General features: G+C 55.9%; 1 protein-coding gene across 3 annotated transcripts in view; it reads right to left on the reverse strand.

Moving 5' to 3' along the window:
• The window catches only part of MYOM3 (myomesin 3), a 51,720-nt gene extending 30,642 nt beyond the window's left edge, over nucleotides 1–21,078 (reverse strand). The window contains exons 1-15 of one of the 3 annotated variants that reach the window (XM_070458924.1): nucleotides 20,946–21,078; nucleotides 18,386–18,564; nucleotides 17,940–18,020; nucleotides 16,945–17,104; nucleotides 16,118–16,275; nucleotides 11,192–11,287; nucleotides 9,535–9,623; nucleotides 7,470–7,514; nucleotides 6,870–7,010; nucleotides 5,311–5,472; nucleotides 4,517–4,658; nucleotides 3,330–3,529; nucleotides 2,125–2,178; nucleotides 1,609–1,736; nucleotides 1–126 (exon numbers count right to left, since the gene is read on the reverse strand). The exon at nucleotides 1–126 is cut by the window's left edge and continues 58 nt beyond it. In XM_070458924.1, coding sequence (XP_070315025.1) covers nucleotides 1–126; nucleotides 1,609–1,736; nucleotides 2,125–2,178; nucleotides 3,330–3,529; nucleotides 4,517–4,658; nucleotides 5,311–5,472; nucleotides 6,870–7,010; nucleotides 7,470–7,514; nucleotides 9,535–9,623; nucleotides 11,192–11,287; nucleotides 16,118–16,275; nucleotides 16,945–17,104; nucleotides 17,940–18,020; nucleotides 18,386–18,546 — 1,743 coding nt within the window. In that variant the 5' untranslated portion in view covers nucleotides 18,547–18,564; nucleotides 20,946–21,078. Of the gene's footprint in view, nucleotides 127–1,608; nucleotides 1,737–2,124; nucleotides 2,179–3,329; nucleotides 3,530–4,516; nucleotides 4,659–5,310; nucleotides 5,473–6,869; nucleotides 7,011–7,469; nucleotides 7,515–9,534; nucleotides 9,624–11,191; nucleotides 11,288–16,117; nucleotides 16,276–16,944; nucleotides 17,105–17,939; nucleotides 18,021–18,385; nucleotides 18,565–20,866 lie in introns of all 3 variants that reach the window. The other 2 variants (XM_070458926.1, XM_070458925.1) reach the window with 2 other exon arrangements.
• Between the last annotated feature and the right edge of the window lie 3,927 nt (nucleotides 21,079–25,005).

Genomic DNA, 25,005 nt, shown 5'->3' on the forward strand with positions numbered 1-25,005 from the left:
CTGGTTTATCGCTCGCACTCTGAAGACGTACGACTTCCCTTTCTCCAGATCCAAGAGGGCGAATCTTGGGGATTTCACAGGAGTTTCGGAGTTGATGGCCTCCCAGGTGCCACTGCCTATGACTGACTGCAACAAAGGAGAGGAAGTTGGCGTTGGTTAAGTGGGAGAGCACTTCCCACACGTGCGTTCATTAACCTCTCTCCCCACCCCAGGATGCCCCTCAATACTTGAGCTTTGGATTCACCTGCCTCTGTGGTGTCTCTACCTGGATGCCCGTGGAGCATCTCAGATTCAGGGGGACTGACCCTGAACTTGCCTCCACGCCAGTGCTGCCCACATCTAGTCAAAGGCACCCATCCTTCCCGCTGCTCAGGTCAGAGTCCAGGAAGCCTTCCTGGATTCTTTCTCTCATTTCTCATCCTCAAATATACTCCATCAGTGAATTCAGTTGGGGGAATTCCCTGGCAGTCCAGTGGTTAGACACTGCCAAGACCCAGGTTTGATCCCTGATTGGGGCACTAAGATCCTGCAAGCTGTGCAGTGCGGCCAAAAAACAAAACAAAACAACCAACCAAAAAATACCCCCAAATCCCAAATCCAGCTGGCTCTACCTTGAAAATTTATCCAGAATCCAACCATGGTTTACCACTCTCAAGTTCCCCTTTCAGAACCCTGATCTAAAGCCACCATCGTCTCTCACCATCTGAGCTATCTCAATGGCCTCTGATCTGGTCTGCCTATTTCTACCTTTAACTCCCTTCAATCTTTTCTCCAAATGACAGGCAGAGGAATCCTCTTACAGCTCAAGTCAAATCCCATCCGTGTCTGCTCAGAACCCTCCCAAGCCCCGAGTCTCCCCGGAGTAAAAGCTGCTTCGTGGTCTGACTCCTGCCATCTGTCTGGTCACATCCCACATCCCACTTTGTCTGCCCACCAGGCTCTGTGGCCCCCTGCTGCTCCCCGATGGTGCCAGGCCCCACCCCTGCCTCTGGGTCCTTGCACTTGCTGGTCTTTCTTCCTGGAATGTTCTTCCCCCAGATATCTCTGGCTGGCCCCTGATTTCCTTTAGTGCCATGCTTAGCTGCTCAGTCGTGTCCGACTCTTGCCACCCCATAGATTGTAGCCTGCCAAGCTCCTCTGTCCAAGGGATTCTCCAGGCAACAATACTGGAGTGGGTTGCCATCTCCTTCTCCAGGAGATGTTCCTGACTTAGGCATTGAACCCGGGTCTCCTGCATTGCAGGCAGACTCGTTACCGACTGAGCTTTGAGGGAAGCCCCATTTCCTTTAGGCTTTTACTCTAAACTCACCTTCTTGGGGAGACCTCTCCAGTTCCTCCATCTAAATGGCAGTAGCTCCTTCCCCTCAACACTTCAAATCCCTTCCATAGCTGGAGATAACCTCAAAAGGTTAATCCACACCTCTGCCTCCATGTAGGGCTATGTTCAGGACTTCCAGACAGAAATTCTCTTCTCCTTAGGGTTCCCCAGGGGATGCCGCTGGGGTCTCTCAGCGCCTCCCTGGACCAGCACTCCCGCTCACATCCTGGTCCCACAGCGTTTCTATTTCTCTGGCTGGCCTGGGGCTGGGGCCCTTGGGGTCTCCGTACCTTCTCCAGAAAGTACGTCAGCGGGGCTTTGCCCCGGGGCCTCGGCTCCTCCCAGGCCAGAACCACGTAGGCCTCACGGATCTCGCTGCCGTGGACGTTAGTCGGGGGTGAGGGGATGGTCACGAAGTCTGGAATCAGAGTCGCCCGGGGACTGAGATGTGTGGGCCCTCAGAGACCCCAGATCTCAGCCCCTCCCTTCATAGAGGTGGGGGCCGGGGCCCAGAAGAGGGGCAGGAGCTTGCTTTAGTCACACAACAAGGCTGGGCAGGCAGGGCCGGAACCAGAGCCTGGGTCTCCCCATGTCCTGCTGGAGACTTTCCCCAACGTCTGCGTCCCCCAGGAGGGGCGCAGGCACCCACCCAAGAGCCTGGGCCCAAGTTGGATCCCCCATGCTCACCACCCCACCCATGCCCGCAGACAGCTTCTGCCTTGGGCCAGTTTGCGCCCCAGAGTTTCCAGACTGCAAAGGTGGGGGGCTGGAGTCTTGAGGCCAAGGGTCAGGGGGTTCACACCTACCGTCAAAGTCATCTGTGCTGACCGTGATGGTTTTTCCCATGTCAAAGGGGATCTCTAGATGGAGAATGGAACCCGTTAGCGGAGAGCCAATGGCTGCAGGGCGTGTTGCTGGGGCAGGAAGGGACGGGGCAGGGCCCGCCCGGCGCTGGGGGCCAAGTCCTCCCCCGCCCCTGGTCCCGGCCTCTTGGCCCCTCTGTGGGTCCCCAGGCGGTGGCATTCTCAGCCCCCGGAGGTGCTCGGCCCGCTGGGGACAACGTGGGACAGAAAGGAGGAGCGGAGGCGTCAGGTTCCGAGGGCACAGCACACCCGGGGCAGGGTGACTCCTCGGGGCTGAGAGCGCTGTGTTCCCCACTCTCTGCACCCCCGCCTCCACCCTCCAGCCTGGGAGCTTCTGAGTCAGGGCAGTGTCCCTCCTGTGGGTTAAAGGCATCTGGAGAAGGTGCTGTGGTTTCACCCCAGATTAGCATCTGGTGCTAAAATTTGTGTTTCTTCCAGCAGACAAGCTCTAAAGCCCCCCTCAGGCTAGGGGTTGCTAAGGACAGCACTGTGTCTCCTCCATCAGACTAGGGGTTCCTGAGGCTGTGTCAAAGCTATGGTTTTCCCAGTAGTCATGTTTGGATGTGAGAGATGGACTATAAAGAAAGCTGAATGCCGAAGAATTGATGGTTTTGAGCTGTGGTATTGGAGAAGACTCTTGAGAGTACCTTGGACTGCAAGGAGATCCAACCAGTCCATCCTAAAGGAAATCAGTCCTGAATATTCATCGGAAGGACTAATGCTGAAGCTGAAACTCCAATACTTTGGCCACCTGATGCGAAGAACTGACTCATTAGAAAAGACTCTGTTGCTGGGAAAGATTGAAGGCAGGAGGAGATGGGGACGACAGAGGATGAGATGGTTGGATGGCATCACCGACTCAATGGACATGAGTTTGGGTAAACTTCGGGAGTTGGTGATGGACAGGGAGGCCTGGCATGCTGCAGTCCATGGAGTCCTAAAGAATCGGGCATGACTGAGCAACTAAACTGAACTGAACTGAGGCTGTGCCTCCTCCATCAGACTGGGGGTTCCTGAGGGCTGGGCTGTGTCTCGTCTCCTGGACCAAGGCTGGGAATGGGGGCCGTGCTCCTGTCTCCTGTGTGAGGCAGTCCTGGGTGTGCCCTGATGGGAGCTCTAGCCCGTCCTTTCAGGGCCTCTGTGCCCACCTGTCTTCCTCTGAGCATCATCACGGTCACCCATGACAACCGGCTCGGAAGCCTTGGAGGGGACGCTGCTGCCTGCTTTGTTGATGGCTCTCACCCGGAACCGGTAGCTCTGGCCTTCGATGAGGCCTTGGATTGGGCACCGACAGGTCCCGCCAGGAGCCTGGTGGCATGGCACCCATTCCTCAGACTCTCCCTGGCACCTGTGGGGGAGAATCCCCGGCTTCAGCCCCTGGCCGTGACTCACACCCTCAGTCTGAGCCTCTAGCAGGGCCACTCCCCCACCCTGGGCTGTCCGCCAAGCTCGTCTCGGCCAGGGAAACACCTGCTCTCCATTTAAAAGCCCGGCTCCAGCCTTGGGTCCATAGGAGGCCTTCTCACCATCCTCCACCAACCAGGATGCTAATCAAAAGAGCTAGTGCCATTCATGGAACTTTCCTGTGGGCTGGAGCTGTGCTGTGCCCTTCACATCCATCATCTTGTTTAATCCTGAAGGTCCTTGAGGTTAGGTGTGATTACATTCACTCTACCAGTGGGATCTGAGTTTAAGGAGTGAGATGACGTGCCCAAGGTCACGTGGCTCATGAGTGGGTGACTTAGCATTTCCCGAGGACTGTCCATTCCCCTGTTGGTGTGTGTTCTAGAGGGATCCTCAGAGTCTGGGATCTCTGCACCCTCTGGGCACCGCTATTCCTAGCAGTAGCTGGATGGGGCAGTGTACCTCAGTTTCCTCATCTGTAGAATGGGGCACTAGAGCATCCCCTACCCCCTCAGATAGGGGTTGTTGTAAGGATTCAAGTGGCTGGATTAGGCCTTATCTCCAGCTAGGGCCTCGGAGCTGGCGGTGGGTGAAGGAGGAGGGACGTGTGGGCCCTCCCCCTCCTGGGAAGCCCCTCCCGCCAGGCTCAGGACTCCTGGGTCTCTCACTCAGGGAGAGACACCTGAAGCTGTGTGTGCTCAGGTTTCAAGCTCTGATGTTTGTCCCTCCCAGGGTCAGCTTGTGCCGTAAAGCGTCCAGGGGCAGCGGCTGACTCCAGTGGTGGACACCCTTCTGTTGCCCCTAAATAACACACCTGCCTCCGACCCTGTCCCAAGGAGAGGCATGGGGTCCCTGTTTCCTGTGGCCCCCGCTCATGTTCTCACAGAGCCATCTCCCCCCGTGGGCTCTGCCACGCCAGAGACCCACTCACAGCTCGATGGAGTAGCCGGTGATGGGGTTGCCCCGGGTGTCGCTGGGCGGGGTCCAGGTCAGGATGAGGCAGTCTCTGTTCACATTCAGGCATCGAACGTTCAAGGGGGAGCCTGGGACCCCTGGCTTCTCGGCTGCAGCATCTGAAACCCGGGACGGTGGGGGGTGCGGGAAGACAGTAGGGGCAGCTCTTCCAGTCAATGTCCACTTGGCAACCAACCCCCTCCCATTCCCACCCATCATTCCTCTTCTCGCTAACCCCCCAGGGGTGCAATTGATCTTGAAGACCAAGACCAAGACAGCCTGTTCTTTTAAATAGCAGCATCTAGGGGTGGGTGGGTGGGAGTCCAGTTTATTAGGGGCCCATTCTACACCATCTGCCTGAACAATTGGCACAGTTCATCTTTGAGTCCCAGAGCAACTCTCCATTTTGCAGGTGGGAATACTGAGTCTCCTAGAGAAAAAGCCAATTGCCCAAGGTCGCCCAGCTGGTGTCAAGCGGCAAAGCCCAGAGGCAGAAATCAAGCAGGACTAGAAGGATGCCAGCCCACGCTCAGCCCTCCTCTCCAGCTCCCTCCGAGCCTGAGACTCTCAGGCTGGGTCCCTTTGGAGGGTCATGGGATGTCACAGGCAATCTTGGAAAGACTCTGCCTCAACACCCCCATTCACTATATAGCAGGGACAGCGAGGCCCCAAGGAGCTGGGACTCGCCCCCATCTCCCACGGCAAGTCGGTCAAGGCAGAGTCCTGGTCCCTGGGCTCTGGCTGGGCTCCCTGCCCCTAGCCACCCCTTACCTCTCACAAACACGTAGGCGCTCTGCTCCCGGAGCCCAAAGGGCGAAGGCACCTGGACCGTGTAGAGGCCCTCATCCTCCTTGTAGGCGCAGGCCACCTTCATGACTGCCTGGCGGTCAGCATAGAGGATCTGCCGGCGGCCGGAGGATCTCAGCAGCCTCCCTGCAGGGAGAGGGGGTACAGGGTGAGCTTGTGGGCGATCTGGAGCTCACCCGGGAACCCGTAGGTGCTTTGGGATTCAGGCAGAGATGCGGTTGGCTGGCGGCGGTTGGAGGTTCTGCTGGGGAGTTGGGGGAGCGGGTGGCGACCTTCAGCACTCTGCCAAGGTGATCTCTGAACTTTCCTCTGTAGCAGGCTTGGTGGGGGTGGCGGGGGTGGGGAGCGCCCGGGGAAGAGGTGTGGGGCTGCTGGCTCGGTGAGGATTTGGAGGTTCTCTGAGGAAGTGGAAACAAGAGCAGTGGGGGCCTGGTGTGAGAGTCAGAGACTCTTTGGGAGGCTGGGGGCTCAAGGAAGGAGATAGGGCTCGGTGGGTGGGGGTTGTGAGCTCGAGGAAGGGAGGGGGCCTGTTCGGGGGATGGGGACTCAGGAAAGGGAGAGGGGACTTACTGAGAGGGTTGGGGTGTTGGCGAGGAGGGTCAGGGTTGGGGAGGAGGGTGGGAGGTCGGCAGGTGGGACCTTAGGGAGAGGGGCGGGGACTCAGGGAAGGGGCTGTGGGCTCCAGGCCTCGCCCGAGGTCCTGCTGCGCACCACGCTGCTCCTTGTCCCGCAAAGGCCCCTCCTGCCCGTCAGCACCACCTCTGTCCCCGAGAGTCTGCAGGTTTGGGGGACATCTCGGCCTGTCATCACAGCAGTTTCTCAGGGCTCGTGGCTTCCCTACTCCTCCGCCCCCAGGCCCCCGAGGGGCACCTCCCTAGGCTCAAGCTGCTGGGGCTGCAGGCTTGGTTACGAATAGGGCAGGAGGTTCAGCCGCCCGTCTCCTCCCTGGCTGGTCTGTCTCTTTCTGCCTGAGCTGACTGCGCCTTCCCCAGCCCTGGCCCGTGATCCCCCAGCGGTCTTCCAGCTCACAAGTGGCAGTTCTTGCCTGCACCCACACACTGACTCTGAAAAGCCCGAGGCAAGTGTCACACCCTGCCCTGACCCTCCTTAGGCTGACCTGCGCTTGGCCCCTGCTCCTCTTGCTTCATAGTCCTCACCCGAGGGTGCTGATGGCGAGCATGTGTGCCTAAAGGGCTCTCAACCGGAGGCTCTCGAGGGGCAGAGGCTGCAGCTGTGTTTCGGCTTCCTGCCCCCTCTCGGATGGAGAGCCCCCTGACCTCATGCGTGTCTGTGCCTGCCCCTGCCCTGGCACCCAGCGCAGGGCTTGGCACTGTGAACGCTTGGTGACCCTTTGCAGGGTGATTTGATCTGAGCCCACCTGGCTTGTTCAGCTTTCCTCTGCCTCGTCCGCACTCATCACTCAGCTTGTACGGGCTGGGGAAGGGGCATAGCTGAGTTCCTCTCTCCACCAGGGGTCTATCTCTGCCTCTGCAGGCTGGGGGCCAGGACTGGGGGGTCCTCACCGTCTTGGAACCACTGGATGTTCTGCTCAGCGTCCAACACATCTTCTGAAAACAGGCAGTTCAGGGAGAAGGCTTCCTTCTCACGGGCGAAGACCGGCTTCAGCACTGATGTGAATTCCACGCTGGGGCCAAACATCAGTCCTGGTGGGAACAGAAATTTGGGACAGAAGTTTTCTGACGCTGTGTCGACTTAGCCTGGGGCTTAGATGGAAGTGAGGAGGACCCTTCTGGGGTGTCCCCATTCCTCTGGGTCAGGATTCACAGTTCTCCAGGTGGTCATAACAAGGAGAAGAGCCTGATGCTGGGGGCTGCGGGGTGGGGAAGAGATTTCTTTAGGCGGGACCAGGTGAACTGAAATGGCAAATATCCGTTTGTCTATTTGGCTTTGCCTTTTTCTCATTCAGCTTTGGCCACTGGACAGCCCAGCGGCTAGGGGCAACTCTGGGGTGCCTAGGGGCCCCCAGAAGCCAGTCCACAAGTATTAACAGTTTACAGGCAATCGCCACATGGACATCCCTTTGTGGAGAATGGACGGTTATATTCTAAAGGGGCCCCAGACACCCTCCTCCCTGAAAGCCCGTCCATCCCCAGCCTCCTTACTTTTAAAGATCTCCGAATCGAAGCCAGCATCCTTCCCCAGGTAAGCTGAAACCCAGAGCAAATGGGAGTTGGAGAAGGCTCAGCATCCACACTGCTCCTGGATTTTGGGGGCATGGCCTCTGGGTCCTGATCTAGCAGGGCCTCCCTCTTCAACTTGGAGAAAGTTCCCTGGCCTATCTGTGCCTCATTTCCTTCCTGAGTCCTACCTGATGGGGGTGGTGGTGGGTTCTGAATACCTGAGTTCACATGAACGAAGCCCTTAGCAGGACCCTGGCATATAGTCGGTGCTCAATAAATGGTGTTTTCCTTCCCAAGGGCTTCCCTGGTAGCTTAGCTGGTAAAGAATCCACCTGCAATGCAGGAGACCCCAGGTTCGATTCCTGGGTCAGGAAGATCCCCTGGAGAAGGGATAGGCTACCCACTCTAGTATTCTTGGGCTCTGCTGGTGGCTCAGATGGTAAAGAATCCACCTGCAATGTGGGAGACCTGGGTTCGATCCTTGGGTTGGGGAGATCCCCTGGAGGAGGGCATGGCAACCCACTCTAGTATTCTGGAGAATCGCCATGGACAAAACCTACCCACAGCTAGGATCACAGAGTCCTAGAGGTGGAGCATGATCAGACTAGGATTTCTGGTAGGTTCAGGGCAGCGCTAGGAAAGTCTCCGGGGGCTTCAGGGTAAAGTCCAAGGTGGTGTGGACACAGATCACCAGGGGACAGTGAGAACAGTTTTTGTTCACATAGCACGCACTACGTGCTGCTTATTAGCTCATTTAATCCTCACAGCAGCCTTGTCTGTTGGTGACATTATTATCCTTTAATACAGATGGGGAAACTGAGACATGATCACCTAGCAAGCACCTCAACAGCCTGAAACCACCGCATGACACTGGTCCCTGGGAAGGCTCTGATGGAGGGAGGGATGGGGATTCAGAGGAGGTGATGGGAAGGGTCTGAGGGAGGCAGGGTCTGAGGGCCTGATGCCTGACCTTGCACTAGACTTTGGATGGCTCAGATTTCACCCAGAGAGCCTGGCTCGGCAACGGGACAACTGCCTCCCAAGAGCTATTTGGGGAACAGGGCAGAGGGGTGGAGAGGCTGTGAAGGACAGTTTAACAAGGACTGATGAGAGCTGGGGAGGTGGGGCTGGACTCCAGCCTGCCTGCCACCCAGTATGTGTGTGAGTGTGTGTGTGTGTGTGTGTGTGTGTGTGTGTGTGTGTGTGTGAGTGTGTGTGTGTGAGTGTGTGTGTTTGAATTTGCATACATGGAGTTTCTCTCTCTGGGTCCTTAGGGCAAGGCCTTGGGCTAACCAGTCCATCCTAAAGGAGATCAGTCCTGGGTATTCATTGGAAGGACTGATGTTGAAGCTGAAACTCCAATACTTTGGCCACCTGATACAAAGAGCTGACTCATTTGAAAAGACCCACATGCTGGGAAAGATTGAAGGCGGGAGCAGAAGCAGATGACAGAGGATGAGATGGTTGGATAGCATCACCGACCCAATGGACATGAGTTTGAGTAAACTCCGGGAGTTGGTAATGGACAGGGAGGCTTGGCGTGCTCGTGTAGAGTCGGATACGACTGAACGACTGAACTGAACTTGGGCTCAAAGGTGTGGCCTCCTTGGCTAGACCCTGCCTGGGCCCCACATGGGCTGATAGGGTGGTTGGGGGAGGATTATCCTTCCCCAAGAGCCTGCTGCAGCCAAGCTCTACCTAAACCATCTCATTTAACCCACGGGAGCATCTGAGGCAGCAGGAGGATTCCCTGTTAGCAGATGGGGAGGTCGTCCTGAGCTGGATCTGGACCCAAGCCTAACCCGGTGGGACAAGCCTGCTCTCGAACAGGCACTGCACTGGTATATAGGTTGTATAGCCTGAGGGTGGAGAATCTCACTTGCTCTGAAGGCCTCGGGGAAGCAGGAGTCCCGGTGGCTGCCCTGGTTACTCAATCCCAGGACAAATACCCCCGCCCCGCCCCGAGTCTGGTGCAGACCCACGTCCTCATCTGCTCATCCAGGGCTGGCTGTGGGCTGCCTGACCTCTTGGGCATGGGAGGACTCACTGCGGACAAGGACTTTGGCAAAGGAGGAGGCCTGGCCAAAGGCGTTCTTGATCTTCACCGTGTAGGTGCCTGCATCCTCAACGGTACATCTGAAAAGGAGGGAGGGAGATGTTGCCCCGAGGATGCTGGGCTCCACGGAAAACTCAAGGCCGGAGAGCAGGGTGCGTGCGGAAGCGGGTAGTTACGGGAGGACCTTAGGCTCTAGGTCAGGCTCTGCCCCGAGAAGCTGGGTGCCTTTGGGCTGCGCCTGTCCCTCTCCACACCTCCAGGCCCGCCTTTGAAAAACTGGGAAAACATAACACCGTGGCGTAAGGTGAAAGTGCTTTGAAAGTACGATTGTTATGATAACATTTGAGTTAAGTGACTGGTCCAGAGTCCCAGAGCAACTGGAATTCAACCCCACTTCAAGGGGACAAGCCTGCTCTCGGGCACGGCCTCCCCGCTCTGTCAACACCTCCCGGGCAGAACGCTGGGGCAGGAGAAGCCCAGGCACACTGCCAGCCTGTGTCAGACCTGGGCCAGTTGCCCAGGTGTTCTCAAGCCCAGGCCTGGGGCTCACCACCAACCAGGCCAACCCTGCTCCTCGTGGAGGCTGGGGCTGGCTCCACCCCCGGGCCACCGTGGTGGTAGGGCGTGTCTGGCCCCATCGGCAGGCAGAGAGGCCCTTGGTGGCCCCTCTCGTCCCCTGCTTGCTTGGAGCAGGCATCCCTCTGGTTTCAAAGGTCAGTTCCATCTGCTCCCTGAGGCTGCCCCAGCCCTGCATGCTGTCACCGACGGTGTGGTCCATGGGGCATCTCCCTATAGAGGCTTGGAGGATCAGGTATTTATGTCCACACAGCCCCACTTGGCTTCTGGAACCTCCTGTTTATATTCGTGTCTCCTAGAGCCCCAGCGAGTTGAGGTGGAGGGCTTGGTGTATTGGAAAGAACCCAGGTGGAAAGAACTGACTCAATCCCAGGCCCTGCCCTGTACAAGTTGTGCAAGAGTCTTAATCTTTCAGAGCCTCAGTTTTCTCATCTGTCACAAGGATGGAACAATGCTTCCTTGAGAGAATGAGGATGGGCCTTGACAACTATATTTGGAAAGCAGCGAGCACAGGGCTTGGCACCTGGAGGAATTCAGAGCCTGGCAGTTCACACGAACAGGGCGTACTTTGGGGAATACTGTGGAGAATCCCAGGGATGGGGTCGCACAGAGCTGGACACGACTGAAGTGACTTAGCAGCAGCAGCAGTGCTCATTTCCTCCATGCACGCTGCCTCTTCCTTCAACACTGTGCTTAAGACTCACTATCTCCTGAAAGGCCTGCTTAACTCTCTCTCCTCTGCTTCCCCTTGCACACGCGCGTGTGTATATATGTGTGTGTGTTCTCGCCCCCAGCAAGGAACTCTCCCCACATACCTAGCTGCTAGCCAAGTCCAAATTTCTCACCGTGTATTCTAAGACATTGGAATCACATGGGGGTGTCTGTTAGATACCAATTCTTGGGCCCCACTTCAGGCCTATTTAATCTGACTCTATGGGAATGAAAGGAGGGTCCACATTCACTCTTTTGAGGCTGACGTGGTTCATAGCTCTGAGGAGTGGTTTGGACCTGCTCTGGCCTTGGTAGTGCTGGGGCTTGGGACCGTGGGTCTCTCTGGGGCTCATGGTCTCACCTCCTGATCTCCAGTGTCAGCAGTCCATAGTTGTTGGTGATTCGATACTTGCCGGCAGGAAAGAGGCGGGGATCAATTCTCACGTCATTTTTGTACCTGTGGAGACACACTGGCGTGTGGGAGGCAGCGTGGTTCTGAGTGGGAGGGATCCCAAGCTGCTTAGGCCTGGATGCCAACCTTTGTGCTGCTTGTTCATCTGTGTGACTCAGGGCAGCTCTAAACCTCAGTTTTCCTCATCTGTGAAATGGGAATAATAATTGTGCTGACCTTGTAGGGTTGTTGTGATGATTAAATGGGATAAGATACGTAAAGTTTGAAGGCTGTGGATGCTCAAATGTTTATTCCCTTCTGGAGGGCAGAGAAGAGGGAGCCATAATTAGGGGTATCTGCCCCTTTGCTTACCAGGGGTACCCCCAAGGACCAGGCTTCAGCTTTTCCTTCCTCTCTGAAGGGGTACCAAGGAAAGTTCTCCATCCCTTCCTTCTTGCCAACCCCCAGGACAACAGTTCTTAATCTCAGTTCTTGTTAAAGTCACCAGCTCAGTTCAGTTCAGTCGCTCAGTCGTGTCTGACTCTTTGTGACTCCATGGACCACAGCACACCAGGCCTCCCTGTCCATCACCAACTCCTGGAGTTTACCCAAACTCTTGTCCATTGAGTCAGTGATGCTATCCAACCATCTCATTTAAAAATCTCCATGCTCAGAGTCTGAATGTAAGCCTTTGAGAATTTGCATCAGAATCTGCTCCTTGCAGGGACTTCCCTGGTGGTCCAGTGGTTAAGAATCCGCCTTCCAATGCAGGGGATGTGGATTTGTTCCCTGGTTGGGAACTAAGATCCCTCATGCCACAGGACAGCGAAGCCCTTACACTGCAACTAGAGAAAAGCTGCAACTAAGACCCAGTGCAGCCAAACATGAACTAAATAAATATTAAAACATAAACTTCTCATTGTTCTCCACCAGCTATTCTCCTCTTAGTGTAAAGTAGATCTAATATGTTTCCTAGTCTCTGCTTCTGCTAGGTGTGACCACGTGACTAAACTAAGCCTTGTCAACAGAAATAAGTCCAAGAGTCACGTGGCTGCTTCTGATGACACTCTCTGCCCGTTTTCACATCATCTTTCCTTCCAATCTTGAGGCAAGAATACGGCCACAAATACGGCTGCCATCTTGAACCAGGAAGACCCTAGGTCTCCAGCCGTGCGTGGGGACAGGCCTGAATCCCTAAGCTGAGGGGTGGAGTTGCCATGCAGCCCCTCCCCGTCTACATCAGACATCTAAATGAAGGGGGAAAAAAAAATCTATCTTCTGTAAGTCATTAAAAAAACTCCATGCCCAGGCTTTAGCCCAGATCCGTGAAATCAGAATTTCTGGGCGTAGAATCTGGGCATCAGTTATTTTGAAACTTGCCAGGTGATTCCCAAGCGTGGCCCCACCCCACTGTACCCCGGCTACTTCCTTTTGTTTTCTGTGAAGTCTTGTTCCCGCTGCTGCAAGCCCCAGACAGCCAGGTGGCCTTGCCTCTGCCCACAGCCCGCTGGGGTATGTTCTGGAGGTCTGATGAGTGAATGTCTGCGAAAGTTAGGAGGCCTGGGTTCCTGACATTGTTTGCTGTGTGACCTGGGGCAAATCACTCCCCCTCTCTGGGCCTCTGTGTCCGCGAGGACTTTGGGTGAAGAGTCAGCCCCAGACGTGTGTGTGTGAGCATGCCTAGTCGCTTCATTCATGTCCGACTCTTTGCAACCCTACGGGCTGTAGCCCGCCAGGCTCTGTCCATGAGATTCTCCAGGCAAGAATACTGGAATAGGTTGCCATCTTGCCAACCCAGGGATTGAACCCGGGTCTCCTGTGTTGCAGGAGGATTTTTTACCATCTGAGCTACCAGGGAAGCCCAAGAATACTGGAGTGGGTAGCCTATCCCTTCTCCAGGGCATCTTCCCTACCCAGGAATTGAACTGGTGTCTCCTGCATTGCAGGTGGATTCTTTACCAGCTGAGCTACCAGGGAAGCCCAGCCCCAGTGGTGGCTGAGGTCAAAGAGGAGGCCTTGGCCAAAAGAGGGCGCCCCAGCCTCAGCATATCACCTTCCTTGGACCTGCCCACCCCGCATGCCCTGTTTGTCTCCATGGCAACCAAACAGTGCTGTGTCCACACCCCACCTTACTGCCATCAGGCTGTGACCTCTTCTGAAAGGAGCCCAATTAAGTCTTCTGTGGGGAGGGTGGTGCCTAATCTGGATGCCCAATCTTTCCACCTCTCCCAGGCCTGGGGGGGCCAAGGTCAGCCCCCCATCCCCCAGCTGTCAGGAACATTCCAGACACCTCGGCCTGGGCCAGCCTCTTCCTTTCCCAGAAAAAGCAGCAGCTGCAGCTCTGGGCATGACCTGGACAGCCTGAGACCTCAGCTCTCATTTTGCCCCCCTCTGGGTGTCAGTCTCCTGCCTGTTCCTCAGGCCCTTGAAGGCTTGGCTGTGTGGATGAAGCTGAATGGCAGCCAATCATAAAACAGCATTCAATGAGACAACGGAGGCAGGCACCCAACCCAGAGCCTGGCTCAGTGAGGCCTACGTAAAAGAGTGAGATTTTTTATTATTTATCTAAGTTTATTTTCCCTTACATATTCTGGTGGGTCTTTTTCCTCCCCCCACCCCCAACCTCTTTTATAAATTAAAGAAATTTTTTGATTGTGTGGCTTGTGGGATCTTAGTTCCCTGACCAGAGATCCTGTGCTCCCGGCAGTGAGAGAACTGAGTCCTAACTACTGGACCACCAGGGAATTTGCCATATTTGGTGTTCGCTTTACTTCTGCAGGTGGCTTGACCTGGGAGAGTGATTCTGATGTTCATGAACTGTGGCCAGGTGAACTGTGGCCAGGACCCACTTCTGCAGAGTAAACATAGCCAGACTGGCCCTTGTCTGACGTGCCCTCTTGCCCCTGCATTCAGGAAGTGCTCAATAACTGCTGAATGAGTGGACTCTCCTGACAAGCCTGGGGAGCCAGGATCGTGCAGACTCGGGCTGGGTCTCTACCAGAGCCTGGGCGAAGCTCTGGAGGCCAATCCGGGGTGAGCTGGCCCTGTCAGAGGTGCCTGTTGATGGGAAACCTGATCCCCAAAGCCTGGAGCCCCTGGGCCCCCTGAGTCCCTCTGGTTGGAGGTGGGCCTGGCCTGGGCCTCCAACACTTGAAAGGAATGCTCAGCTCCTTGTTGTGGCAACCTTGCTGGCAAGGGTGGAAACAAGCCTCCCTCCCCGGAGGCTCCCATGGAAAGCCTTAGATGTGAGCCTCGGTGCCAGGGCAGGGCAGGACTTGGCTGCCAGGCTGACCGCCGCTTAGCCCAGGTCTTCCTACTGACAACCTTGGTCCCCACAGAATTTGAATGAATGCCATTTGGCAGCGACCAGTAATGACACTTCCCTGAGGACATTTTTCTTGATCGCTCCTGGCCCAAGTTCTTCCCCTTTCTCTCACTTCAGAGGCATTATAGATGCTTTAAAGAAAAACGAAACCCAAAAACAACTGTAATGATCACTTTTCTACTCTCTTGGCCAGAAGAGCTCTGGGCTGGAAGGCAAGAAGATCTGAATTTGAATTCGGGCTCACACTAGCTGTGTGACTTAAACAAGTCACACTACCTCTCTGAGCCTCGATATCCTCACCTGTGAAATGGGGATGTAGTCCTAACCTCATGAATGGCCCAGAGACTCAAATGAGAGGAACGTGCTAGGTCAGTAAGGGAGGCTCACGTGTAAGATGTGCTCTTTCCTTTGTGACGTCACTTATTTGTGTGCTTATCTTCTCTCTCCTACTGAGACCCTGGTCTGTTCAGCCTTGAGATTGGGCTTATATGTCACCTCCTCTGAGAAACCTTCCTAGATTCCCCAGGGGGAGGCAGCTACTGCCCTTCTTCACCTCCACTCTTATCTCAAATATCGCCCTTGGACATATTTCTCATTGTGTTGACATTTCTTTTCTGGGTTGAGAGTTCCTTGAGGTGAGATTGTGTCTGGGTCATTTCTATGCCTCATTGCCTGAGTGAGGGCCAGGGACAGATTATGCTCCTGGTAAATATTTGTTGAAATCATTTCCTTGTCTCCCAGCATGCCTGACAATGGGCCTTAGAGCCTGGGGAGCTCAGGATAGACTGAGCTCAGCTGTGTGAATGACACATTTCCCTCTGGGGTGGAGAGAGACCCCAGATGCTGCCATGCCCACCTCCCAGGTCCTTTCAGAAGACTCCTGCCTTCACTCCCCTCTGCCAGCAAGGCCTCAACTCCATGTTCTTTTATGAGTACATTCCCAGGAATGGTACCTCCTGCTTTCCCAGCAGCCTTCAAGTTCTGAGGGCTTCCACATTGTTGTGGCCTTAAATCCTCAACACACGCAAGCTGGACAGGAGATCTTCAACCCATTTCACAGACCAGAAAACTGAGGCAGGACCAGAGAGGTTGAACCATAGCTGAGACCACACACAAAGTTATCAGAGAGAGCAAGCTGGGCCTGGGCTCCTTCTCACTGAGAGCCCCCACCCTCCCTGCCTCCTCTCCTGCCCCGACCCTGGACCTACCTCCGCCATCTTCCTGCAACCCTGGAGATGCCCAGACCGGGGCAGCTGCCTTCTCAAGCCACCAGAATCATATTTTCACAAGTGCTGGCTCCCCAGGTGGCCCAGACCTCTAGCCCCAGGCTGGCTGGGAGGCAGCTAAGAATAACCCCTCCGGAGCTTCCCCAGCAGCTGCTGCTCTGTTTGGGGTGGGCAGAGCTCAGGGCTGTGGGTCCGCGGCTTTTCTAAGGCAGCAGGAACTTGTGGGGAAGGGACCAGGTCCCTGGCGGGGAGGTGTTGAGTAAGGAAGTCACATTCAAGGGATCCCTGAGGTCTGGAGCCTGGAGGCAGGGCGAGGACCCCTTCTCTCCTGCCCTGGGGGCTTACCAGGTGACCTGGGGTGGAGGTGAACCCTGGACGGTACAGGTCAGCAGGACCGTGGTGTGCTCCCAGACCGCGTGCGAGCGCAGAGGGATCCAGAACCAGGGCCCACGGCCGGAACACAGCTCTCGCAGCTCCTTGGCCTCCCGGACCTTCTCCTCCGTCTGGGGGCGGGAAGGGCCTGTGAGTCCCAGGAGCCAGGGCAACGCCTCTCCCGTCTTTGCTGTTACCTTCCCCCTGACGCCCAGGCTGGACTCTCCTCGCCAGCGGCTGACAGGCGGCATGGCATAGAGGGCAGGGCGTGGGGCTTTGGGACCTGACCTGGAATCAAGGCCAAACTCTGCCACTTACTGGCTATGAGACCAACCATAGGCCAGGCCTCTGTTTCCTCATCTGTAAAATGGGGATGACAATCATATTGCCCCACCTTCCTGTAGGATTGTAGAGAGGATGACTTAAGTCTCTCCGTGAAAAACATGAGCAGTGATAACACCCATGTAAGTATTACAGCTGTTCCTGTCCTGCCCAGGGATGGGGTACGGAGGTGGCTTCAGACATTTCCCGAGTGTCTTCTGTGTCCGAGGAACTGGGAAAGTGGTTTTATAAGCGTGTTCTCATTTACTTCCCACGTCGACACTCAGTATTGGGCCAGATACGTCCATTTTACAGATGAGAAAACTGAGGCTCAGTTAGAATCATAGCTTTTCCCAAGGTCAAAGGTGGGGGCCCTGGGAGGTCCAGCTTTTCTGGAGAAGGGGGTAGGGCGGCGGGGGGGCAGCAGGAGAAGGGCTGCGGGTCCCAGGGCCCCGGAAGCCCCCGCCCACCCCTCTCACCCGCCGTCTCAGCGCCTTCCGGTCTCGTCTCTGGCGCAGCAGCCACTGGGTCCGGAGGAAGGCGATCTCTGTCCTCTCCCACTCGTTGCCAAAGCCCACCCGCTTCTGCCCCCGCTCCTCCAGCTCCACGGTGCTGGTCTGGCGCCTCAGCTGGGCCTCCCTGCGGTGACAGAGGCCGTCAGAGGCGGGGAGCCGTGGCTGACGCTGTGGGGGCGCGTCCTGGCCCTGCCTCTCCTATGCCCGGCCTTGCTGGCCACGCTTGAAGCTTCTTGAAGGCCAGGGCAACTTTAATCCTTTCTTGCTTCCAAAATCCCCTGAATGGGCCCAGCTTTTAGAAGGTGGAGAAGGGAACGGCAACCCACTCCAATATTCTTGCTTGGAAAATTCCATGGGCAGAGGAGAATTCCTGGCGGGTTACAGTCCATGGGGTCACAAAGAATTGAACACAACTGAATGACTAACACTTAATATTATCGATACAGTTCACAAGGGCGTTTCACAAGCCATGGTTCCTCTTGTTTTCACTAGAGCCAAGCCGACAGGCTTAGTCTCCCCATCTGACCGGGTAGAGATTTGCTTTACGGGCTGAGTGACTTGCTCTGGGCCGGCCAGGAGCAGGACACAGGCCTAAGGACGCTCCCAAGCTTGGAGGCCCTCCTGTCTCAGGGCTTGTGTTCGACATGTGGGCTGGTTTACTTGCCTCCCCTCTCTGTCCCTAGACTCCTTCCCTGGAAGCCGGGTGGTGAAGCGTGGACCCCCACCCTCTCCCCTAGGGATGGTCCCTCACTACCGCCTGTGGACCCATCAGAGGGTGGTGCCGTGGGCTTTGCTGTCAGTCAGCCCTGGGCTTAAACCTCTGACTAGTCACCTGTTCTAGGCGTGTAATTTCGGGGTGTTTTTTAAAGCTGAGTGTGGGAGCCCAGTAGGGAGGAAGGGGACTGGACGAGATGACCTCTTCCTGGCCCAGGGCTCTCTGGAAGGGTCACTCGACTTACCACGTTGTCTCTGAGGAGGCTGTCAGAGCCAAGGCTGCCGCGAGGGCGTAGTCTGCAGCGCTGAACTGATACTCTTCCTCGCTGCCCCGGGGAAAAGAGAGTTCATGGCTCCTGCAGATTTGGCTGGGGGTCTGGCTGGGGGCTCCATCTACCCACCTCAGGGTACTAGCAGGCACAGCTGTGCCGCCCTTCTCAAACCGTGGTCTCAGAACAGGGCCATGCCTCCTCTCTTAGCCTGGGGGCTCCACAAAGCAGAGTTGTGCTTCCGTCTCGGGCTGGGCTCTCCAAAAAGAAGGGTCGTTCCTGCCCTTCCAATAGGTATCTCCCAAGGTCAGGGCTATGCCTCCCCCCTCAGACTGGAGTATGCAGAGCTCAGGCTGTGCCACTCTGCTCAGACTGGGGGTCCCGGGAGCAGGGCAGTGGCTGGGGGTGCCCCGACGCCCCACCTGCTGCGGAAGGTCCGTCTCCGCGTCGAGGAGTCCATCTGCAGGCTGTGCTGCCGCTCCTCCTTCTGCTCCTCCTCCCGGCGGTGCTCCCGCCGGTGCACTTGCACGGCCTGGGGGGGCCGGGGCTCCCCCACACCTCCCGGGCTGTGAGGCAGAGTCATGGCTGCGAGAGCGACAACCTGCAGAGCCGAGGTGCACGGTTACTCCACCAGGTGTCCACCCGCCCCTTCCCCGTGGGGCCCGCCAGCATCTCTCCCGAGGTCTGCTGGTGGGGGGGCTGGTCTCTCTCTGGTGGGCAGACAGGCGATCTCAAGACCCAATGGGGGGGACCTGCGCCTGCCCAGGTGACAGAGGCAGGCTTCAAGCTCTCAGCCTGGCTTGCCCACCACCCATGGGCTGCCCCCCATTGACGAGCAGGCCCTGGCTTCCAGCTGCACTCTGTCCTTGCCCCTCCACGTGGCCTGAGCAAGGCCTTCCCTTTTCTGGCCTCAGCTTCCCACACATGAGGGACTGAGTGCTGTGACATCCAGGGCAAGGAGAAGTGTGCAGGAGAGTGGGGGCCCCAAGCTAGCTGGCTCTGAGTTCTTGCAGTACATTCTTTCCCGGATCTGGGGTACAATGTTACCCCCAGGCCTCTGAGGGCCCTCTGATGCTGAAGCCCTAGGGTGCTTCTCGGTGGAACCCCTGGAATTGGCATCCGTGCTCCTCCAGGTGGGAATTTGGGACAGGCCTCTTACCTGGAAAGGTCCTCACCAGGTTTGGCCCTGATGTAGACCCTGGGCACGAAGGAGGAGACAGAAGAGCAGACCTCCGCTTAGCCTTCTCCTGTCTGCTTCTATGAGGGCAGGCACTGCCCTGTCCCCGCCTCTCCTTCGGGGCCTGCTGGCCAAGCTAGAGTGAGTGAGAGAGTGTGTGTGTGTGTGTGTGTGTGTGTTCAGAGCACACCTGTGGGGGGCTATGTCCCTAAGTTCATGATGGGGGAGGTGGGTGCACTGGCCCCATCAGAGATCCTTGACCCCGAAAGGCCTATTCTGGGGTGTCAGAGGGCTCAGGCTGCTAAGGGTCAGTCCTAGTGGAAGTTTATTTCTTCTGGTTCCTTAAAGTTTGCTCCCTTTGGGCATCCGGAAAAGAACCCCCAGGAGAGCCTGGGTCACTGCAGAGTGTTAGCTGGGACCAAGGACTGTCTGTGAAGCTTCCTGCAATGATCTCGCTGAACTCAATGGGACGGCATCCCTTGGACTTCCTATCCAGCACCCCCACACCCCTGAGGAAGAGGCTGCCTGCACTCAGACAATGATTGGCCTGCTCTTTCTGCTCCTTCCTCCTCTCGGCCCAGAAGAGAGCTGCTGGGTACCAGAGAGGGAGGCCCCGGCTCGCCTGGGACGCGGCCCTGGCCCCAGCAGCGGAGGGTTAACGTTCCCTGGCCTCAGCTGCTGGCTGCTTTCCCCGGATGCTCTGTTCCTGACGAGCGCAGTGGCGCAGGCCTGGCGCTTATCCTGGACCTCCTGGGCCGCCCGCAACCAGACCCCTGGCTTTAGGGATGAGCCATCGGTTCTTTTTAAAGCGCTGACTGAGGCTTGGGATTAGGTCGTGAGCAGATTGCAGCTTTCCAATGCTCTCTCTCCAGAAGGCGGTGTGTGCCTGCTGGGGAGGGGTCAGCGATGCGTGGCGGGTCAGGAGGGGACCTCGGCCCCCACTGCCCTCCTCTGAGGGTGCAAAGCCTCCTGGGGTCCTGCCTTGTGGCCTTCCCCACCCACTCCATTTTCTCCACCTTCCTCCCGAGCCTCAGTCTGGCCACTGCCCTGTCTGTAACGCCCCCACCCCCGGCCATCCCCCCAGCTCTCTGACAGCATCTCCCAGTGAGAAGGGTCAAGAAGGTCTCTCCATTTCCTCAGGACGGGAAGAGAAGCGTACGAGCTAGAGAGACTCTGAGCCCTGACGGCAGAAAGCTGGGTCCTGCGGGCAGGAGTGGAGACACAGCCTACCCAGGGGTCTGGGCAAGCGGGGACGTGCTCTTAATGTTCCCCACCAGTTTCCGAGGCAGGAGTGCTGGCCTGGGTTTGGTGCCAGTGAGTCCAGGCTGGACGAGCGCCCTCCCAGCCCTGCGACGTGGGCCCCGCGGCCTCACTCTCATCCCCTGCCCGCTGGGCGGGCCAAGCAGGGCTCCGCCAGGACAGCTCTAGGTTGGCCGGACCTGCCAGCCCACCCGGGTCCCTGCTGATCCCTGATGCCTGCAGGAAAGCCTCCACTTCCCAGGGCATCCCCAAGGGATCTGGGAGGGTTGTACTGTAGCTTTCATATCACAGAAGGCTCAGCTTGGAAGACCCAGGGCCACACAAAACAGTAAGGCAGGGCAGGGATTTTTTTTTTCTAGAATTCCCTCTCATTTCCATGGCTGAGCACAAGTCTGCTTCTTCCTTCCCGATCTCACAGGATCCTTTTCACACACACACACACACACACACACACACACACCCCTACCCCACTTCCGAATGGAAAGCTGAGGGTCTCACTATCTGGAGGTCTCTCTCCGCTCCCCTGATCTCTGGAGGTGACTCACAGAAGCAGCTGTGCCCACTCAGGAAGCTCTGGGGAGACGATTCCAGAGGATGAGAGGGTCCTTGGTTTCTTCTTGCCCCGGACTCAGCGGGGACCGGGAGAGGAATGTGATCCTGGAGCTTGCACGGGCCTTAAATATAGCAGTGTGATGACAATGGATGAGAACTATGGCGGGGGAGGTGAGGGGGAGGGGCCGTTCCCTGGGTCCAGCATTGCCAGGCGGCGACAGGTGGAGCTGTCCCCACACCCCCCACCCACCTCCCACAGACAGATCCTGCCCTGGGTGCCATCCCTTCCCCAACCCTCGCCCCCTGCTGCAGTGGAAAGAAGCTCATAGCTCAGGCCTGGGTATATGGAAAATGGATCAGGGACAGCTTTCTCAGCTGCTGAGAGTTCTGCTCTGAATTCCTCCCCCGGCTGCCCCCAGTGACAGGTGCTCTGGGGAAGACACGCAGCTTCTCAGATCTGATTCCCCTTCTGAAAGTGGAGACAGCGAGGCTGGGCCCCCAGTCATCAGGAAGACATGATGTGTGACTGGAAAAATGAGTCTTTAGTGCTCATTGGTTATCACTGCTAAAATAGAAGTGGGTTTCTTTTCATCTATACCCCTGCTCCCCACGCAGCAGCTGCTGACCGGCCCTGCTCGCCTATGGTGAGGTGTGTGTGAGGGTATGTGTGTGTGTATGTGAGGGTGTGTGGGGTGTGTGTGTGATGGTGTGTGGGGGGTGTGGGATGTGTGTGAGGGTATGAGGTGTGTGGGGGTGTGCATAAGGGTGTGCAGTTATGTGTAAGGGTGTGTGTGCGGGGGGGAGGTGTGTGTGAGGGTATGAGGTACGTGTGGGGATGTGTGTGAGATTGTGTGTGGGCTGTGTGTGCGGGTATGAGTGTGTGTATGTGTGTGAGAGTGTGGGCTGTGTGTGAGGGTATGAGGTGTGTGTGGGGATGTATGTGAGAGTGTGTGTGGGATGTGTCTGAGGGTATGAGGTGTGTGTGGAATGTGTGTGAATGTGTGGGCTGTGTGTGAGGGTATGAGGTGTGTCTGGAATCTGTGTGTGTGTGGGGTGTGTCTGAGGGTATGAGGTGTGTGGGAATGTGTGTGAGAGTGTGGGCTGTGTGTGAGGGGATGAGGTGTGTGTGGAATCTGTGTGAGAGTGTGGGCTGTGTGTAAGGGGATGAGGTGTGTGTGGAATGTGTGTGAATGTGTGGGCTGTGTGTGAGGGGATGAGGTGTGTCTGGAATCTGTGTGTGTGGGGGGTATGTCTGAGGGTATGAAGTGTGTGGGGAATGTGTGTGAGATTGTGTGTGTGGGCTGTGTGTGAGGGGATGAGGTGTGTGGAATGTGTGTGAATGTGTGGGCTGTGTGTGAGGGGATGAGGTGTGTGTGGCATGTGCGTGAGAGTGTGTGGAGTGTGTGAGGGTATGAGGTATGTGTGGGGATGTGTGAGAGTATGTGGGCTGTGAGTGAGGGTATGAGGTGTGTGTGGAATGTGTGTGAGAGTGTGTGTGGCGGCTGTGTGTGAGGGGATGAGGTGTGTGTGGAATCTGTGTGTGTGTGGGGTGTGTCTGAGGGCATGAGGTGTGTGGGGAATGTGTGTGAATGTGTGGGCTGTGTGTGAGGGGATGAGGTGTGTGTGGAATCTGTGTGAGAGTGTGGGCTGTGTGTAAGGGGATGAGGTGTGTGTGGGGATGTGTGTGAGTGTGTGTGGGCTGTGTGTGAGGGGATGAGGTGTGTGTGGAATGTGTGTGAGAGTGTGGGCTGTGTGTGAGGGGATGAGGTGTGTGTGGAATCTGTGTGAGAGTGTGGGCTGTGTGTAAGGGGATGAGGTGTGTGTGAGGATGTGTGTGAGTGTGTGTGGGCTGTGTGTGAGGGCATGAGGTGTGTGTGGAATCTGTGTGAGAGTGTGGGCTGTGTGTGAGGGCATGAGGTGTGTCTGGAATCTGTGTAAGAGTGTGTGGGGTGTGTCTGAGGGTATGAGGTGTGTGTGGAATGTGTGTGAATGTGTGGGCTGTGTGTGAGGGGATGAGGTGTGTGTGGAATGTGTGAGTGTGGGCTGAGTGTGAGGGTGTGAGGGTGTGCGATGGTGTGTATGGGGTGGGGTGAGGGTGTGCGGGCCGTGTGGGGGATGTGGTACAAGCAGCCGAGGAGGGCACGTCATTTCCTCCTTCACCATCCAAAGTTCCCAGGCTTCCAGAGAGGCCACAGCGGAGGTTTCTTCTGGGCCTCTGCTCCTCCGCCCCGTCTCAATCCTCTCCCCTCACGGACATTCACACCTAGGCCTGCAGGGCACTGGGGATGTAGAGGGGCGAGATAAGATGCTGGTCTTTAGGATATGTCTCATCTAGATGGGGACACAGGCAATTACGATAGGGGGTGATCAGGAGGGGGCTCCTGAGCCAGTCTCAGGGGATGAGCAGGTTTGTGGAAGGAAGTGCTGGCTCCACTCCAGAGACACAGCTCCCCTCCTGGCCTCTTCCTGGGGCCTCAGGGGCCCAGCAACACTGAGTCTGTCTTTCTTCCTAGGCCCTGGGGACTACTCAGGGGGAGAGAGAGAGAGACAGACAGACAGACAGAATATACAAGCGAGAGCTTCAGCCAAAATCTCAGTCTCCTAAAAGGGAACTCACATATTTCTCACAGGAATATAAATTGGTGCAGCCCCTATGGAAAACAGTATGAAAGTTTCTCAAAAAAATTAAATAGAACTACTACATGATCCAGCTATTCTACTCCTGGCTACATATTTTAAAAATGAAAAGATTAATTAAAAATATGCATGCACTTCAATGTTCATAGCAGCATTATTTACAGTTGCCAAGATATGGGAGCAACCTAAGTGTCCAATGAAAGATGAATGGATAAAGAATATGTGGTAAGTATAAACAATGCAATAACAAAGAATGACGTTTTTCCATATGCAGCAACATGGATGGACTAGGAGGATGTTATGCTAAGTGAAATAAGTCAGAAAGAGACAGACAAATACTATATGATCAGTTTCAGTTCAGTTCAGTCACGCAGTTGTGTCCGACTGATTGCGACCCCATGGACTGCAGCATGCCCAGGCTTCCCTGTCCATCACCAGCTCCTGAAGTTTGCTCAAATTCATGTCTATCGAGTCAGTGATGCCATCCAACTCTCTCATCCTCTGTCGTCCCCTTCTCCTCCCGCCTTCAACCTTTCCCAGCATCAGGGTCTTTTCTAATGAGTCAGTTCTTGGCATCAGGTGGCCAAAGTTTTGGAGCTTCAGCATCAGCATCAGTCCTTTCAATCATCCTTTCTGGGCTGCTTCTTTATGTGCAAATTGTATGCAAGCTCTGAGACAACAGGGAATTACCTGCCTGTCTTGTTCACTGTATCCCCAGCCCAGAGAACAGTGCTGGCATACAACTAGGTCTTTGATATATGCTTGTTAAAAATGAATGAATGAGTACCTGTCTTGAAGAATGTTTATGAGATTCAAATCAGGTTAAAATGCAAGAAATTGTTGTCATTTAATAGCTAAGTTGTGTCTGACTCTTTGTGGCCCCATGGATTGTAGCCTGCCAGGCTCCTCTGTCCATGGGATTTCCCAGGCAATAATACTGGAGTGGATTTCCTTCTCCAAAAGGTCTTCCAGACCCAGGGATTCAACTTGTATCTCTTGCTCGGCAAGCGGATTCTTTACCTCTGAAGCACTGGGGAAACCCTTGCCCTCTGGGAAGTTCTAACCCATGAGTAGTACTCCTTAAATATTTCATTCTTTCTCCCCTTCCTTTTCCTTTTCATTGCCTTCTTTGGATTTATGAATATTAAGGATTCTCATCTGAACCCATTTTTTTTGGTAAATTAATTTATTCATTTTAATTGGAGGCTAATTACTTTATAATATTGTAATGGTTTTTGCCATACATTCACATGAATCAGCCATGGGTGTACATGTGTCCCCCATCCTGAACCCCTCTCCCACCTCCTGTTTTGCCCACCGGCCACCCTGAACTGCCCCAAGGTTTTCTGAGACAGCAACCGAACTGTCTTCGGCTGATGGTTCCCCCTGGTGGCCAAGGGGAGAACTGTCTGGCCC

This window comes from Odocoileus virginianus, chromosome 30 (assembly GCF_023699985.2).
Source record: "Odocoileus virginianus isolate 20LAN1187 ecotype Illinois chromosome 30, Ovbor_1.2, whole genome shotgun sequence".
Taxonomy (NCBI): domain Eukaryota; kingdom Metazoa; phylum Chordata; class Mammalia; order Artiodactyla; family Cervidae; genus Odocoileus; species Odocoileus virginianus.